The sequence below is a fragment of the Akanthomyces muscarius genome, chromosome 3 (genome assembly GCF_028009165.1).
Source record: "Akanthomyces muscarius strain Ve6 chromosome 3, whole genome shotgun sequence".
Classification (NCBI taxonomy): domain Eukaryota; kingdom Fungi; phylum Ascomycota; class Sordariomycetes; order Hypocreales; family Cordycipitaceae; genus Akanthomyces; species Akanthomyces muscarius.
The window spans coordinates 3,370,427-3,387,005 of NC_079243.1; the positions used below are offsets into that span (position 1 = coordinate 3,370,427).

General features: G+C 53.5%; 7 protein-coding genes across 7 annotated transcripts; 4 read left to right on the plus strand and 3 right to left on the minus strand.

Annotated features, from left to right (window-relative positions):
- Positions 1 to 214: 214 nt before the first annotated feature.
- Positions 215 to 3,033, plus strand: LMH87_002467 (uncharacterized protein; the record flags this gene model as incomplete). The annotated part of the gene is made up of 3 exons (XM_056193929.1): positions 215 to 391; positions 445 to 472; positions 527 to 3,033. The coding sequence occupies 3 exons, from the start codon at positions 215 to 217 to the stop codon at positions 3,031 to 3,033; spliced, it is 2,712 nt and encodes a 903-aa protein (XP_056050917.1).
- A 384-nt stretch (positions 3,034 to 3,417) lies between these two features.
- LMH87_002468 (uncharacterized protein) lies at positions 3,418 to 5,079 on the plus strand (the record flags this gene model as incomplete). Its single annotated transcript, XM_056193930.1, has 1 exon — positions 3,418 to 5,079. One exon carries the CDS (start codon positions 3,418 to 3,420, stop codon positions 5,077 to 5,079), a length of 1,662 nt encoding a protein of 553 aa, XP_056050918.1.
- A 1,129-nt stretch (positions 5,080 to 6,208) lies between these two features.
- LMH87_002469 (uncharacterized protein) lies at positions 6,209 to 7,320 on the minus strand (the record flags this gene model as incomplete). Its single annotated transcript, XM_056193931.1, has 3 exons — positions 6,209 to 6,380; positions 6,442 to 7,230; positions 7,292 to 7,320. 3 exons carry the CDS (start codon positions 7,318 to 7,320, stop codon positions 6,209 to 6,211), a joined length of 990 nt encoding a protein of 329 aa, XP_056050919.1.
- A 1,797-nt stretch (positions 7,321 to 9,117) lies between these two features.
- LMH87_002470 (uncharacterized protein) lies at positions 9,118 to 9,772 on the plus strand (the record flags this gene model as incomplete). The annotated part of the gene is made up of 2 exons (XM_056193932.1): positions 9,118 to 9,408; positions 9,488 to 9,772. The coding sequence occupies 2 exons, from the start codon at positions 9,118 to 9,120 to the stop codon at positions 9,770 to 9,772; spliced, it is 576 nt and encodes a 191-aa protein (XP_056050920.1).
- Positions 9,773 to 10,036: 264 nt separating this feature from the next.
- On the minus strand, positions 10,037 to 11,566 carry LMH87_002471 (uncharacterized protein; the record flags this gene model as incomplete). Its single annotated transcript, XM_056193933.1, has 6 exons — positions 10,037 to 10,300; positions 10,354 to 10,468; positions 10,522 to 10,636; positions 10,690 to 10,825; positions 10,876 to 10,959; positions 11,018 to 11,566. The coding sequence occupies 6 exons, from the start codon at positions 11,564 to 11,566 to the stop codon at positions 10,037 to 10,039; spliced, it is 1,263 nt and encodes a 420-aa protein (XP_056050921.1).
- A 34-nt stretch (positions 11,567 to 11,600) lies between these two features.
- On the minus strand, positions 11,601 to 12,217 carry LMH87_002472 (uncharacterized protein; the record flags this gene model as incomplete). The annotated part of the gene is made up of 4 exons (XM_056193934.1): positions 11,601 to 11,689; positions 11,738 to 11,758; positions 12,005 to 12,083; positions 12,134 to 12,217. The coding sequence occupies 4 exons, from the start codon at positions 12,215 to 12,217 to the stop codon at positions 11,601 to 11,603; spliced, it is 273 nt and encodes a 90-aa protein (XP_056050922.1).
- A 2,412-nt stretch (positions 12,218 to 14,629) lies between these two features.
- Positions 14,630 to 16,493, plus strand: LMH87_002473 (uncharacterized protein; the record flags this gene model as incomplete). The annotated part of the gene is made up of 3 exons (XM_056193936.1): positions 14,630 to 14,953; positions 15,016 to 16,172; positions 16,241 to 16,493. 3 exons carry the CDS (start codon positions 14,630 to 14,632, stop codon positions 16,491 to 16,493), a joined length of 1,734 nt encoding a protein of 577 aa, XP_056050923.1.
- Between the last annotated feature and the right edge of the window lie 86 nt (positions 16,494 to 16,579).

Sequence of the window (16,579 nt, forward strand, 5' to 3'; positions counted from 1 at the left end):
TGTTGTGTTAGAACTACCAGCATTTTGATGTGATCAATAATGTTTCATTCATTTGACAGATGATGCTGCAATGTTGACGCTCTCACAAGCAAGCTGTTTCACGAAGGTCGACGAAAGTGGGTCCTGGCTTATCTTATCGCGCTCTCCAAAAAAAAATTCCCTGATCGCCAGGCTCAATGAATTTGTTCTCTGTAAACGCCAACATCTGTCAAGTATGGCCACGAAGCAGCCTTTGAAAACGACTTTCGATGTCGATCGCGTTATCCGTCCCATATTCACCGGCGGATCCGTGTCAATTGACAACAATGCGCAAATCCTGGCCACGACAATTGGCGAGGATGCCATTCTCACGAACCCCACCAATGGTCGACATCTTGGTGAAATTGAAGGAGTACGCTACGGTCTTGCATCCAACGGCAAATTGCTTGCTAATGCTCCAGATAGGACGGAGAGCTCATTTCAACACTCACTTGTATGTAGCGACAATCTCCTATCATTAAAAAGAACCCCTGCTAACTTCCGCTAGTGACACCTTCCGGTTCGCATCTCATCATCTGCTCTCGATCACTGTCCATGAGGATATTCTCACTCAAAAAGTCGGTCGATGGAACCTCTATCGAATCCTCTCTCATTCGAACTCTCAAGCCCCATGGTACTCCGGTTGTAGTCCTCGCAGTCGACCGGACAAGCACACTTCTCGCCACGGGCGGCACAGACGGCGCGATCAAGGTTTGGGATATCGCTGGGGGGTATGTGACCCATACCTTTCGCGGCCCCTCTGTTTTGGTATCAGCTCTTCACTTCTTTGAAGTTGCTTCTCGATCTCAGGACTCTGGGCGCCCTCGCAAGGGAAAAGGTCATTCGCGAGGCGACGACGGCGAGGAAGAAGATTCAAACACCACTAGCTTCAGGCTCATTTCCGGCAGCCAGGACGGAAAGGTGAAAGTATGGGACCTGAACAAACGAACCTGCATCGCAAACCTCGACTCGCACGTCTCCGACGTTCAAGGCCTGGATTATTGCCCCACACAGCATGCTATTGTGACTGCCAGTCGAGATAAGACGCTTATTTGGTGGGATGCCAAGTCTTGGAAGATCCGAAAGGTTGTCCCTTGCCTCGAACTTGTTGAGGCTGCTGGTTTTCTTGACGATGGAAACCTGACATATTCGGTTGGTGCTAACGGTTGCCTTCGTATTTGGGACACCGATACGGGCAAAGAGCTCACGCCAAAGCAAGCGGGGAAGAGCGAAGAAGAGGCATTCGTGACCGCTCTGTACAGACCCAACCTTCCCTTCATCCTCGGCGTTCAAGTCGACCACACGTTGGCTCTTTACAAATCCCCGACCAAGGCTGAGTCTGCCTCGCTCTCTGCGCCTGAGCCGTTCCGTCGCATTTCCGGAACTCACGACGACATTATCGATCTTGCCTACATGCTACCAGATAGCTCCTTGCTCGCCTTAGCTACAAACTCCGAGGACATTAGACTGGTGTCTATCGTGGAACCTGACAGAGACGACTCTTCTTCGGCGTGGGACATCGATAACGCGCCTTATTTCGGCCAAGACATGGCATTGCTAAAGGGACATGAAGATATTGTGATCTCGCTGGACGTCGATTGGTCTGGCCACTGGATTGCTACCGGCGCAAAGGACAACACAGCGAAGCTTTGGCGGATTGATCATGCCAACCGATCTTACACATGTTGGGCCACCTTCTCAGGTCACGCCGAATCCCTCGGTGCCGTGGGTCTCCCTCGCACGATACCACAGGAGAGCTCTCAGGCCTTCCAGGATCCCCTCTCTCACCCTCCTGCTTTTGTGATCACTGGTTCCCAAGACCAGACTATCAAGAAGTGGGAGGTGCCTCGTAAATCGCAGCAGCAAGGTTCGAAATTGGGAGCCAAAGCACTCTATACTCGAAAGGCACACGACAAGGACATCAACGCCATCGATGTTCATCACTCCGGAAACCTATTTGCTTCAGCCTCTCAAGACAAAACCGTGAAGATCTGGTCTGTTGCCGAGGGCGAAGTGCAAGGTATTCTACGTGGCCACAAGCGAGGTGTTTGGTCAGTACGGTTTTCACCCGCGAACTTGCCTGCGCTGCAGAGCGACGATGGCCCCGTTACAGGTAAGGGCGTCGTCCTTACAGGCAGTGGTGACAAGAGTATCAAGCTCTGGAGCCTAGCTGACTACACCTGTATTCGAACATTCGAGGGACATTCCAACAGTGTATTGAAGGTCGCATGGCTCGGTATGCCCGCCAAGGGTGAGCAGAAGAAATCGGTACTGTTCACTAGTGCTGGTGGCGACGGCCTTGTGAAGGTTTGGAACACAAACTCTGGTGAGACAGAATGTACTTTGGACAACCACGAAGACAGAGTATGGGCTGTTGCTGTACAGCCAAAGACGAATATGATTGTCTCTGGTAGCGGTGACTCGACAGTTTCATTCTGGAAGGATACCACCTCAGAGACACAAGCTGCGGCATCTAAGGCTGCACTCGAGCTGATTGAACAAGAGCAGGAGCTGCAGAACCACATCCACGCAGGCTCTTATAGAGAAGCCATCACACTGGCATTGCAGTTGAACCACCCTGGGCGGCTGTTATCTCTGTTCACTTCGGTTGTTACTGGAGAGAAGAAGGATGAGGGTAGCTACACCGGCTCACGAGCTGTGGACGAAGTCCTTGGCAATCTTTCCGACGATCAGATTTTCCTCTTATTGCTCCGCCTACGCGACTGGAATACCAATGCACGCACTGCACCTGTTGCACAGAGAATTCTCTGGGCCCTGGTGCGCAGCTACCCGGCTTCCAAATTCTCCAACTTGTCTGTCAAGGGCGCTCGCGGACAGCAGAGTCTGAAGGATATTCTGCAAGCGTTGAGAGTTTACACCGAAAGACACTACAAGCGCATGGAGGAGTTGGTGGATGAAAGCTATCTTGTAGAGTACACGCTGCAGGAAATGGATAACCTTGCTCCTGTAGCAGGCGACGATGAGCCCATGGAGGATGCCGTCCTGGTCGCATAATTTGTATATAACCAACTCGAGAAATGTATATAGCCGAACGCAAGACTAGACGCGTTCTAAAAGCAACTTTGGAAACATGAAAACATGAAAACATGAAAACAATTGAAAATGCGGAAAACTTAAAGTCAGTTTGCGACGACATGACGATGTACATGATGGATAGTTGCTGCTAGGCATCCATTGAGGCTCACCAACCGTGCTGTGGGGCCCCACGCTCAAGAAGCTCTTCTACAACTTTTCAAACAGTACTGCCACAATATTACATTCACAGTCTCCTTGAGCCGCCGCCACACCCTTCGGACAGATCAATTCCTCGAAAAACATTGCGCAAAATACAAAGACATCCGAGACGACCCTCCACGCATTAATCCAGAGCTTGGCACAATGAGCAAGCGGCACGCCACCGAGGCGCTGGAGGACTTGCAGGGCATCGCCTCGCCTTCCTCCAAACGATCACGGACGCGCGAGGCCGAATCCCCCATCGAAGGCAACAGCATTGCAAGCGCATTTGATAACGATGGCACGAATGGACACATGGCGGTGGCAGCGGACGACGGCGACGACGACGAGTTCGAAGGCGCGGATGTGGCGCCAATAACAGCGCCGACGCGGCAGTCGAACCCAGCCGCTGGCTACGACGACCTTTACCTTGACACAATCGACCGCAACGTGCTGGACTTTGACTTCGAGAAGCTATGCTCGATATCGCTCTCCAACATCAACGTCTACGCATGCCTGGTGTGCGGGCGCTACTTCCAGGGCCGCGGCCCCAAGTCGCATGCCTACTTCCACTCGCTCGACGAGGACCACCATGTGTACATCAACCTTGAGACGCAAAAGGTCTACGTGCTCCCGGAAGGCTACGAAGTCAAGAGCAAGGCTCTCGAAGATATCAAATACGTCTCGGACCCGCGGTACACAAAGAAGGAAGTCATTGAGCTGGATCGCCCAGTGCCCGCCGGCGCCGACGGCCGCAAGAAGAGCTGGACGCTGGGCGGAAAGGAGTATGTACCGGGCTTCGTGGGCATGAACAACATCAAGGAGAACGACTACCTCAATGTCATCGTGCAAGCGCTGTCGCATGTCGCACCGCTGCGTAATTACCTACTGTTGGAGGACTTCTCTGGCAAGTCGGAGCTGGTGAAGCGCTGCAGCATCCTGTTCCGCAAGATCTGGAACCCGCGGGCCTTTAAATCGCACGTGTCGCCGCACGAGCTGCTGCAGGAAATCGCGCTACGCTCCAACAAGCGATTCACGTTGACGACGCAATCCGACCCCGTCGACTTCCTGTCCTGGTTCCTCAACAACCTGCATCTCGGGCTGGGCGGCAGCAAGACGCGGCCAGGCAGCTCCATGGTGCAGCGCGCATTCCAGGGCCGCCTCAAGGTCGAATCGCAGGCCATAACGGCGCGCGCCGACGTCGGCGATCGCCTGCGCTTCGAGGACGCCGGCGAAGTCAAGGTGGACATTGTGCGGTTCCTGCTGCTCACGCTGGACCTGCCTTCGGCGCCGCTCTTCCAGGACGAGCTCGAGCGGAACATCATCCCGCAGGTGCCGCTGACGGCCATCCTCGCCAAGTACGACGGCAAGTCGGCGCAGGAGCACCACGCGCAGCGCAAGCGCTACCGCCTGCTGCACCCGCTGCCCCCGTACCTCGCGCTGCACGTCAAGCGCTTCAGCCAGAACAAGTTTGTGTCGGAGCGCAACCCGACCATTGTCACGTTTGATGCGCGTAGCCTCGACGTCTCGCCGTACGTCGAGCCCAACCCGGCCGAGTGGCCCCCGAGCGAGCCCATCTGGTACGACCTCGTCGCCAACGTCGTCCACGAGGCGGTGCGCACAAAGGAGGACGTCGCCGACACGGGCGAGGAGCGCAAGACCTGGAAGGTCCAGCTGCGCGACAAGGCCACAGGCGAGTGGGTCGTCTGCCAGGACCTCTTCGTCGACAAGGTCCAGAGCGAGCTGCTGTACCTGGGCGAGTCGTACCTGCAGATCTGGGAGCGCAGGAGGGAGCCTGCGAGCAAGGGCAAAGCGAACGCCAAGTAGAAAGGCGTATGAAAAAACTTGATGATGTATTGTATACCAAACTTTTTTTTTATTCAAGGCAAGGACATTTCAATTGCCACGCTTTTCCCAGACTTACAGTATCGAAGCTTTTCCTCGTAATTTCCCACTTCAAAAGTTCACAGCAGAGTCTGAAGGATATCCTGCAAGCGTTGAGAGTTTTAAGGACACTACAAGCGCATGGAGGAGTTGGTGGACGAAACCGGCAGCATATAGGCAAGGTTTCCAGGTTGAGTGATCTCCGTGCTTATTTGACGCAACATTGGGCCGAACAACCTATGGGGTTTTTTCTTCACCAGGTTGAGAATCTGTCTCATATAGTGACAAGGGTCTAGGTTCGGCATGTCATTACGGAGTGGCTTGACCTGTCGCGTCACCGCTCTCTACAGTAGCCCATCATTGTTCAATGAGATGGTGGTTCCAAGATTGCCGCCGTGCTTCACCTAGACCAAGCATGGCTGGCCATACAGACTGGTTCAAAAGTACGCTCAGCAGGTAGTTAGCCGCACACTGACACGCGGAATAAAGCCAATTGGCATGCTAGCTTGAAAAAAAAAAGGTCCTTTCATTATTCCAAGCTGGAATCACTCTGCTATGTAGAACACGCGCTATCCAGCCATTCGCTGTGCCAAAATCGTTGCTCTATGATACATGACCGCCCTTGTGCGGTCACTGGAAATCTCGCGTGCCATCCTACCTTGCCAACCGGTCGTCCCAAAATCCTAGTTGCCGTGTTCCAGGCAAAAGACATGGCCAAATTCAAAACACCAAATGCTCTACCATTCTCCATGCTCCCGCCAAGTGTCCGCAAGAGTTCAATAAAACAAGAGAGTAAGAAGCGCGAACCTCCTAGGAATCCAAAGCAGGCAACTTGAAATAGAAGAAGCATGCGTTTTCTCCTTCAGTTTTTGCAAAAAAAAAAAAAAAAAGAAAAAAGGTGGTAACAAGGTGCAATACAGTAGTGAAACAAGGCACAGAAATACAGTGGGACGCAAAATTTCAGCTTGGGGCAATGGAAAAGTCAGAACCATGATTTTGCTCGTTTCTAACTCCAGCCCTTGCTTTAGTATACAGTAACGCAGCGGCAGGCTCGGCAGTCCAACGAAGGCCATTAATCGTGGCCTTGTCTTGAGCTGCCCGCATTTCGCTTGTCGTTGTGGTGCTGGATCGCTTTCTCACGACGCTGCTCGTCGATGGCGGTTCGCTGCTGGATACTGGAGTCGTGACTCTTGAACTCAACGCGGGTGTTGGGCGGGAAGTTGAGGACGCGCTTCATGGTTTCGCTACATCAAGGTTAGCAGATACTCAAAACTTGCTCTTCCCTTTGTCCGTGATACCACTTACCGAATCTTGAGCACACGGCCACCATCAGTTCTGGTCCAAATGCTCAGGATATCTTCGCCATTGCGCATGCTGAGCACGGCACCACACACTTCCTCGCCGGCATCGCCAAACTGGTCACCAATCAGAGAGAGAAGCAGATCTTCCCAGTATCGGTCAGCCACACCCTTCTTCATTCTAACGACCCATTTTCCTCCTTTTCTGTTTACTTCGTCCTCCCAAATAGGACGAATTTCTCTCTTAAAGAGATGGTAGTCGGATACCACAGGCAGAGTGGAAGGCCGTTTGAGATGCGAGTAAATTTCCCAAAATTCCTCCGCTGTGCGCATGGTGGCGATTCCGTGCAGGGTATTCTCGTACTCAATGTATCCATGGGCCTTGGAAATGGGTGGGCGGTACCAGAATGACCAGGCGTCTTTCAGCGGGTGTATCTGGCCAACAGCTGACCCAGAGGGCCTTGCCTCTGTTATCGAGGTCATGTTTCCCGGTTTTCCCACGGCCCTGGAAGCATCTTTTGGGGCGCCTTGCTTGGGCGCGGCTGATCCCATGGCGGAATCGAAAGGGTTGCCGGGCGTCTTTGGTGTCTTTGCAGAGCCAAATGAGGCAAAAGCGCCAGAGCCTAGACCAAAGGCGCTGGCAGCACCACCTCCCGTCGTTGGCGAGGCAAGCGCGCTGCCTGGATTAGAAGGTAAGCCTCCTGACTTTCCATCTTGACGTCTGGAGGAAGAGGCAAATCGGCCGGAATCAGCTGTGCCACCGTTGGCTGGCGTCGACAAGGAGAGCTTGCTGGAGCTATTCAGGGCCGTTAGCTTGTACTTGTGAGACTCGTCGAGGTACCAAGTTGGGTACTGACTTTGTGCGACGGGCCCATAGGTTATCCATTGACGCCTTTTCGCTGACTCGTGCGATGCAAGGCGGCTGTTGAGCGCAGGAACGGCACCTGGCGACGGTCGGGAGAGAGCTGCGGGGGAAGGGGGAGGCGGGGGGCAGGAACGACGGGGCAGCGAGAGAAAACAAGTGTCGCGGACTTTGCTCGATTGAGATGATGGGATTCGCGTCGTCGAAAGCGGTTCGAGAGGGAGCAAAGTCGATGGGCTGGCTAGCGAGGGAGGGTTGCAGGCACGCGAGCTGAGCGGTGTTGGCGATCGGCGTTGACGGCAATGATGCGGCGATAAATCGGAAGGGGTGGGTTGAAGTTGAAATCGCGCAGATGAGGTTGTACAGAGATGGGTTCGAGGCGTATGAATGGGAGCGAGTGAGTGATGTGGTTCGATGGTGCGTGGTGGTGTGTTGTGGAGCAGAGGAGGTCGAAGAGAAGAAGAATTCTGCGTGAGGTTTAGGACATTCTGGCGGAGGCAGGCAGGCAGGCAAAGGCAGGCAAAGGCACGCTGTGTGTGTGGCCGTGGTGGCACCGCGAGTGTGGAGAAGCGATAGTTGGGTAGCTACCTTGCCAACTTGGCTGCGCATGCGTGACATGGCAGGTAAACGAAAGCAGCGAACCAATGTAGCAGCTGTTACTGTCTGTTACCTACCAATTACCAGTAGTTTACCTGTTCATCATTTAATTAGTAATGGCTGCCACCAGCCCGGCGACCCAGTGGCGTGAGCAATGCGGCCAACGATGTTGTGGCGGGACGTGCATTTGAAGATGGCGGTAATTGATCAGTGGTTATTACTACCTATTAGCCTGTGAATAGTAAAACACATTCGCTGCCTCGCGATGTTATTGTCGAGCGGCTCTATTTACTAGAAACCCTTCTGTGACGCCTCCTAGGCACTTGCCTGGAGAGATGCCTCCCCGACACTTGGTCACCTATCGCTAGATGCTCGCCTCTGTTCTGGCACTTACCCAGCCCAGCTCTGGCAGCACCACGCCGGGCAAAGCTGTCTCCAACTGCGAGGCTCCACCTTCAGGGCATTGAGTGCGGCTCTGATGCTTCCCCAAGAGCCTCGGGCTTGGCCAGCTTCCATTCGTCTTCTCCTGCTACCGGCAGCCTCGAGGTCCCCTGTGACGCATTCGCCGAATCGCCACTGGTTATGCACCGTCCAGCACAGCGCTTCGAAAAACTTGGTGCTTGGCTGTAGCCAGATATTTTTGGGAACCGAGCTTTACTGATGAAACTTGAAACCGGGTAGAGAAACCCCTTTCTCGAGCGATAAACAGCTGCAGTCTGACTTTTGCCTTTGTGTTGAAAGCCACAAACGAAGCTCACCGTACGGCGACACTCCGCTGCACTCACTGGTAACGGGCGCCGAGATGCACCGCAGCTATAATCAGTAGTGGGTTAACATTAGGCGAGACCAGCGATAGGTAGATGTAAAAGTAACAAAGTTAAAATAAAAATAATAAAAATAAAAAGATTCAAACATGTTTGGCCATTACGAGTATTGTTTCTTTCCTTTTGCATCGGTATACAACTACCACTACCGATTTTCATACGACTGTACTCTATTTTATCTACGGGCTGCTCGTCGCAAAAGGTGGTTCCCCATCCGCGGCCTGCCACCGATAATTTTTTTGTCCCAGTCTTATCGCCACTTATCAGTACCGCCGCCAAAAAAATTTCCCCCAGTCCATTCTGCCGCCTCTCAGCCACCAGCACGCGCAGCACTCAGCGCAGCGAAGCAAAAACGACACAATCACGAGACTGGTAGCGCGTTCGAGCTCACTCCGAAATCATGGCACCCAGCCGTACGCGTACCATGAAAAACAAGCACGCCGCGCCCAAGGGTGCTGGCAAAGGCGGCAAGCGCTCCGACACCGACGGCGTCTCCAAGTCCAAGAAGTCCACCGGCCCCGTCACCTCCAAGCAGGTCAAGGACAAGAGTGTCAGCGCACTTTTCAAGAAGCGCAAGCAAAGAACGTATACCGAGGCGGAGCTGGGCATTCCCTCGCTTAACACGGTCACGCCCGTCGGCGTGGTCAAGCCCAAGGGTAAAAAGAAGGGCAAGGTCTTTGTCGATGATCGGGTACGTCGCATCCCAGCTTTGGCACAACACTTACAGCCGCCGGTGACATGCGAACCTCACTCTAACAAATACATTACAGGAAAGCATGAACACCATCCTCTCCATCGTCCAGGCCGAAAAGAATGGCCAAATCGAGTCCAAGATGATCAAGGCCCGTCAAATGGAAGAGATTCGCGAGGCGCGACGAGTCGAGGCTGAAAAGAAGGAAGACGAGAAAAAATCAAAACTAGAGGACGTCAAGGACTCGCTGCGCCGCAAGCGCAAGAAGAAGACGTCCGAGGACGACGACGACAATGTCAAGGAGTTTCTGTCTGCCGGCAGCAAGGCCAAGAAGGGTTCCAAGAAAAAGGTTGCGTTTGCATGAGGATCTGCTGCTTGCATTGTACATGACTTCATGTTTTCTGCATCGTTTGGCGTTTTTGGGCGTACGGGTCATCTTTTGGACTGGGGCAATCTCGAAAACTTGAGCAGGAATGATTTGTCATTATATATAAAACAGAAATTTAATCATTTGGTGTCTATCATTGTTTTTCACTGCCGTCTAAATGCTTGTACCTGTGGCTTTTTCTTCTAGGAAAGGGGAAATGGATGGAACGCCGATGGGCCCTACGACTGCGTGAGCCAACAACTACATTTGAGGGACATACAGTCTTCGTCGCATGGGGTCAAAGGTAACGGAGGCTTGCTCGGCCTGGGGCTCTTTGGTGGGCAAGACCGAGTCGAGGTCAGCCTTGAACGCCATGTGGTTTAAAAAGTTGTTCACCGGCTTGGTTAGCCATCGCGAACCACCCCACTCAAACCAACACAGATGTCCGCCGAGTGACGTCGTGAGCAGAATGGTGTTGGGATTCTGACGAAATTCTTGATATGGAAGAGCACCATCAAGTGCAATCTATGGCATCATGTTAGTACAAATGCAGCGCAGGCCGTCGCACGAATACATACGGGATCGTCCCTGGCATTGACTGCCAGAAAAGGAATTTTGATGGACAGGACTGAATCGCAGGAAGAGGCATCACGATAGTACGCAGACTCAGTCGGGTATCCCCAGGTCGGGCATCTGTTGTTCGTCAGTCTGTAAGTCTGCATTGTTAGGCAATCGAGGTCGCTTACTGGACTTCTCTGTCAAAATCGTGCAGATATGTGACTTTCTGGATAGCTTCCAAGTCAAGGTTGGTGTGCTCCGTAAGCTCTTTCTTGTGATTGGCAATAAGCTGCTTCATGGACGCTACGATTTGTCAGTGCCATGAGTCAATATTCCTGCGACGTGATGCAACTTACAGCCCATTACTCTCAAATAAAGCTCTCTTCCAATCAATGTGCTCTGCATGAGCTTACTGGTGCAGTCCAGATTAAATGGGTTTGAACAGACAACAGCTGCCTTGAGAACGCAGTTTTCGCCCTCTTCAGCACAGTACTACGCCATAATCAGCATATAACTCGATCAGTATCATTAGCGGTACTTACGTTTGTCATCATGTTGGCACCAAGAGAGAATCCAAGGCCGAAAAGAGGTCTGTTTGGAAACTTTTCGCGAAGCCACTTGATTGTCTAGGCGGGAGCAATGTCAGCGGGTGAGGTCAAGGTACTTCGACGCAGCAACATTTACCTGTCTCACGTCCCATGTCGCGCGGGCGTTGTACAGCACTCCGCTGGTAATTTTGCTTCCGGCGCATCCTCGGGAGTTGACGACACACGCTTCCCAGCCTCCCTTCCCGAGTAGCGGTGCGATCGTGTGTCTGAGATAGATCTCGTGAGAACCGCCGGACAGGCCGTGCAGGACCACTACCATGGGCCTCGTGTCATCAGAACCCAGGTTTTTTTCCTCCTCCTCCGAGTAATACACCGTTCGGCGTGGGAGCGTCGGGTCATTTTCTTCAAAGGGCTCAACGACAAAGTCGACAGCATACGATCCTTTGTAGGTGTCGTGGTCTGCATCGAACACGCGGCGACGGTAGAAGATTGGGGGTCCACTGGGCTTTGTTGCTGTCCACATGGTCTGGACGTGGCCATTGAAGAGCAGCGGGTTGAGATGGCAGGGCGGTGTAGTGGCCTCGCAAATTTTGAGCAGATCCGTATCCTTGCCATCCTTCTGCTTGATGGCTCTTGGTGTTGGTGAGTGAGTAAACTCGATCTTGGCTCTGCCAAGCCACTCCATTGTGATTGATTATGCGGATAGCGCCGATGAGCGGCTAATAGGTTTCACTGAAAAGCCACAGATTGAAGAAGTCACCCTGATGAGCTCGGAAGCAGAAGCATGCATGAGTTGACAAGGAAAAAACTGTCCAGGTCAGTATGGCGCAGGGCGGCAGCTGGTTGTGCAACGTACGGAGGTCTCGGCTGACAGACGCTAGCGAGAGTTACGATATCAGAGGAAAGAATCTAAATATCCTGACTGGGGCGGAATGACACAAGATTTGACCGGGTCAAGTCCGTACGCTGAATTCGCTATAAAGGATTTGGAAGAGAAAAATAGAAAAGGAAACAAGTTGTGATGCGTCGTGTTTAAGAAGTCCTGCAAATTGCAAGTCAGAACCCCGTTGGCCATGCAGAACTGGCACCGCGGCACGGAGATTTCGTCAACGCCGTCGCCGACATTGAAATGGCCATTTGACACGCCGTGCCTTGGCGGCGTGGCGGCCTAGGTAGTTCTTGGCTTTGGCTGTCCATCTAATCTGTACGGACCAGTGAATATAGTGGTCTAGCGCGCCAATTAGGCACCTACCTGCTGTGGATTTGTGAAGTACCTAGCACTCCTAGATAGGTACACTACGTACTGTGGCTCACTGGCAAGCCGAGAAAGCTTCATGCGCCTGGGCTGGCGCTACATTGTAAGGTGGCTTTTAACTCACGTGACTTGCTGCTGTCCACTCTCCGGCCTGACCGTCATCACCACACACAAGCATCAGCATACTACTCGACGTACCATAACCCATCACATTCCAGCCCATTTCGCTGGGAGACGACAGTCTGAACAGTGCTAAACTGATGGAACGACTAAGGAGAGGGTTTGGGGCGTTCTTACCCGATACGCAACCATGTGCGCGAGGCTGCAATGCAAGGATGGAGACCGTGCTGAATGCCAGCTGAGGACGCCGCCTAAAACGAGCCCGCGACCGGGGTGACGCCTCTCAACAACGAGGAATATTTTTCGACGCGGAAAGGCTCAAATTTTGCCATCAAGTATCGACAAAGATTCATTGAAGATGCCTACGGACCGCTGTCCAATTGCGCCTGCCGATGCGCGGGTAATTATCTACGACCCTGTGCGTCGGGCATGATTACGGCAACTTGTTGAGAGCTTGGAAACAGCCCCTCCCCTCGTCAAAGACCTGCTTGTTATATGATGTCGACTGTGCGGGTTTGTCGCTACATGCAGGCTCTATGCTGCGCCACGGTGCGAAATCTGTACAGACGGATTTCGATTTTGCCCGCCTTTTACAGACAACAGCGGGATCACATTGTGAAGCCACAGCATTTTGGTCAATCGATCCCTGACATGATTGTGCGCGGCAATGAAGCTTTGTCGAGCACCATTGAACGAAGGAAATCTCACGGAGCAGCTGCCACAAACTGCCACAGCGCTGTGTGGACATGGAGGAGAATTCGGAAATGGACTCGTAAATTTGACCTGTCAGGGTCATTCTGTAGTGCTCAAAGCTTCATCGCTACCGTTGAAGACGTCTCGGCGACAAGTTGCGCCGTCGACAACTGACTGCTCATCAACCCACGGATGATACAGGTATTGGTGGATGGTGAGCCGGTTATCATCAGCATCCGGCATGTTCAAGTGCATGCTGGACAGGAGATAAATTTCAAGGGTGGCTGTAGCCAAACTACCTAGCCCAGGCTCAGTTGGACGAGCATGAGAGGCATGATGGCTTAGGGGGCTTAGGAGTGCCGCTACCGTCGCCAAAGCAATACGCAATGGGCATGGGCGATCATTGGCGACTTTACGGGAATCTATTTCCTGTAAAGGACATGGACAAGGGCATGGCACATTTGCCCAATACTTTGACACAGCGCGGCCTCATAGTCACCCGTCGGGCGCTTGCGTGGCTGACCCGGTGGAGTGTCTTGGTCCGGCTAAGGTGCGGCGATTTATTAGCTGGGAGCAACTGCACTAAAAACTCAGTCCAGCGTGCAGCACCCCAAGGCACCCACTCCACCACAATAGCCTCTACGTCGCGACGCCTCAGAGATGCTGCCATGGAAGAAGTTGGTGGACGCCGCGACCATCGAGACAGGCCTCGATCGAGTCGGCGCTTAGGAGAATTCGACCGCTCGAGATCTCCTCGTCGTTCTCATCATAACCCGGAAAGCACGTCACATACTCGCGCTAGCGAAGCACGACCAGACTCAAACCACCAACATCACCGGCCCGGCGACCGTAGCAGAGACCGGAACAAACACCATTCTGCCGACAGATCACGCCCATCAGCTCCACCCGACGACTTGATCCCCCGCTTCCGCGAAAATCAGGCTCATGCCGCAGAGCAAGAAAGGGCATCTCATCACAGCCGCACCCGCAGTCGCAGTCGAAGCCGAGACAACGGACGACGCAGCCGCTCGCCATCATCAATCAAGCGCCATCGAACCCGCAGCAAGAGTCCTCGCCGAAAACGGTCGCGACGAGACCACGGCTCATCGAGAGAGGACCGTGAAGAAGCCTCCCATTCTACTACAAAGCGCCACCGTCGCTCTCCAGACGGCAGAAAATCGGGGTCCTCGCGCAGACACGGTGATCCTCACCGCTCTCCCGGCCCGTCCGAAAGTAAAAGCAGGAGATCAAGACGGGATTCCTTGGCCAGGTCGCCTCCACATTCTGCCCGAGACTCTCGCCACGAATCTAGGGACTCTAGGCGGCCACAACCAAGTGATCGCCATCGATCAAGGAGCCGATCTCCAACATCCCATAGCCATCGTTCACGTCAACAAAGCTCTGTTCCTAGCGACGCTGCTGGTACAGAACCTGGCAGGGGCACGTCTATATCCGGGGAAAGAGAACACCAGTCCTTGAGGCAGCCGAGAGGGCCGGATTTGAGGAACAAAGATCTTTCCTCAAAACCGACTCCAGACGACGAAATGAGCTCACTACATAGCCGTGGAGGCTCGGGCTCTCACTACAGAGACCAGAACGGCTATTTGAACTCTCCACAATATCGCAGTTCAACATCTCCAACTCGTCGCAACATCCGCAACGAGCCAAGCTCGCACAGCCATGGACCACCCACAGGACCGACCTCTTCAAGATCACCACCCTTTGATGCTCCATCCGGCCCCAGCAACCGAGGGCCACACCCTGGTTTCCGAGGTGGCTCATTCGCCGGCCGTGGAGCTCATCGAAACTCCTCATCACGTGGAAGTCAGTGGAACTCGAACAATTCTCGTGGCTATGAGCAGCGGCAAAGCAGCAATGGTGAGAATGATGGACCGACTGCCATGGATATCGACAGCAAAGATGGCGACAACAAAGCACTCGACCGGTCGCGGGATGAACGAGGACACGACAAAAGCGACCGGCCCCGGCAAGATGGCCCCAAAGGTCAATCGGTGCCAACAAGCTCACCTTCCAAGTTCAGCTTTGCTTTCAAACCATCCTCCAAGGCCGCTCCATCGGGTCCCAAGCCCGAAATCTCTCAAAAATTCAACGCCCCAGCGCCAAAAAGAGAAACGCCTCAAAAAGATCGCAAGAACGAGCCCCCGCCAGGTGCACCCACGCAACCCGCTGCACTTTTTGATCGGAAGCCTCCTGAGGGCCCCAAAATGGTACCGAGGATGCGCAAAGTTATAAAGAAGATGCAACGCGCCAAGCCGCGGCCTACTTTGCCACCAAATTTGGTTGCGTCAGAGTCTGTCTTTTTCCGCAAACCTGGCAACGAGTCAGTCGTTGGCTCCGGCACTTACGGCAAGGTGTTCAAGGGCCTCAATGTATACACCAAAGGACAGGTGGCTCTGAAGCGTATCCGGATGGAAGGAGAGCGAGACGGATTCCCCGTGACCGCCGTCCGAGAAATCAAACTGCTCCAGTCATTGCGCCATCGGAACATTGTCAACCTTCAGGAAGTCATGGTCGAGAAGAATGATTGTTTCATGGTCTTTGAGTACCTGTCTCATGATTTAACTGGGCTGCTCAACCATCCTCACTTCAAGTTGGAGCCACCGCAGAAGAAGCACCTAGCTAAACAATTGTTTGAAGGACTTGACTATCTCCACGTACGTGGTGTGCTGCACAGAGACATCAAGGCGGCCAACATCCTTGTGAGCAGCGACGGCATCCTCAAGATTGCCGACTTTGGACTTGCTCGTTTCTATGCCAAACGCCACCAGCTCGACTACACTAACCGCGTCATTACAATCTGGTACCGATCACCCGAGTTATTGTTGGGCGAGACACAGTACACTGCTGCTGTGGATATGTGGAGTGCTGCCTGCGTCATGATGGAGATTTTTGTCCAGAAGCCCATCTTTGCCGGTGACGGCACAGAAATGAGTCAGCTGGACAAGATTTACAACGTGCTAGGCACACCGAATCGACAGGAATGGCCCGGCCTGGTGGACATGGCCTGGTTTGAGCTACTGCGGCCGACGGCGAAACGCAAGAACGTGTTTTCCGACATGTTCAGCGCACAGCTGACCCCCGCGGCATACGAGCTCATGCAGTTGATGTTCATGTACGATCCGGCGAAGCGACCGACGGCGGAGGAGGTATTGGCTCATGCGTATTTCACGACAGAAGAGCCACTTCCTCAGCAGGCTACCGAGTAAGTTTTCGAGTCTACCCGCCGGCCTTTTCTCCCTCACCACAGCACTGCTAACTAAGAATCTACAGGCTCGCAAATATCGGTGGCGACTGGCACGAGTTTGAGTCCAAGGCCCTGCGCAAAGAAAACGAGCGTCGCGAGCGTGAAGCACGGCGCGCGGCTAAGAACCCCACGCCCGTTGTCATACCCGCCGCCGCCGCCGGTCCCTTTGCTGACGGTAAAGTCAACAATGGGCAGGATAGAAAACGCGGCACAGACGGCGACGAAGGCGCTCGTGACGCTAAGCGTGTCCACGTCGAGGAGTCGGCACCTGCTGCGTGAGGAAATATGGGAAAGGCATGACGACTATGGAGATGTTTTATAGCGGCCCATGTCTGCAATTCAAGAAAAAACGGAAGAGAGGAGAG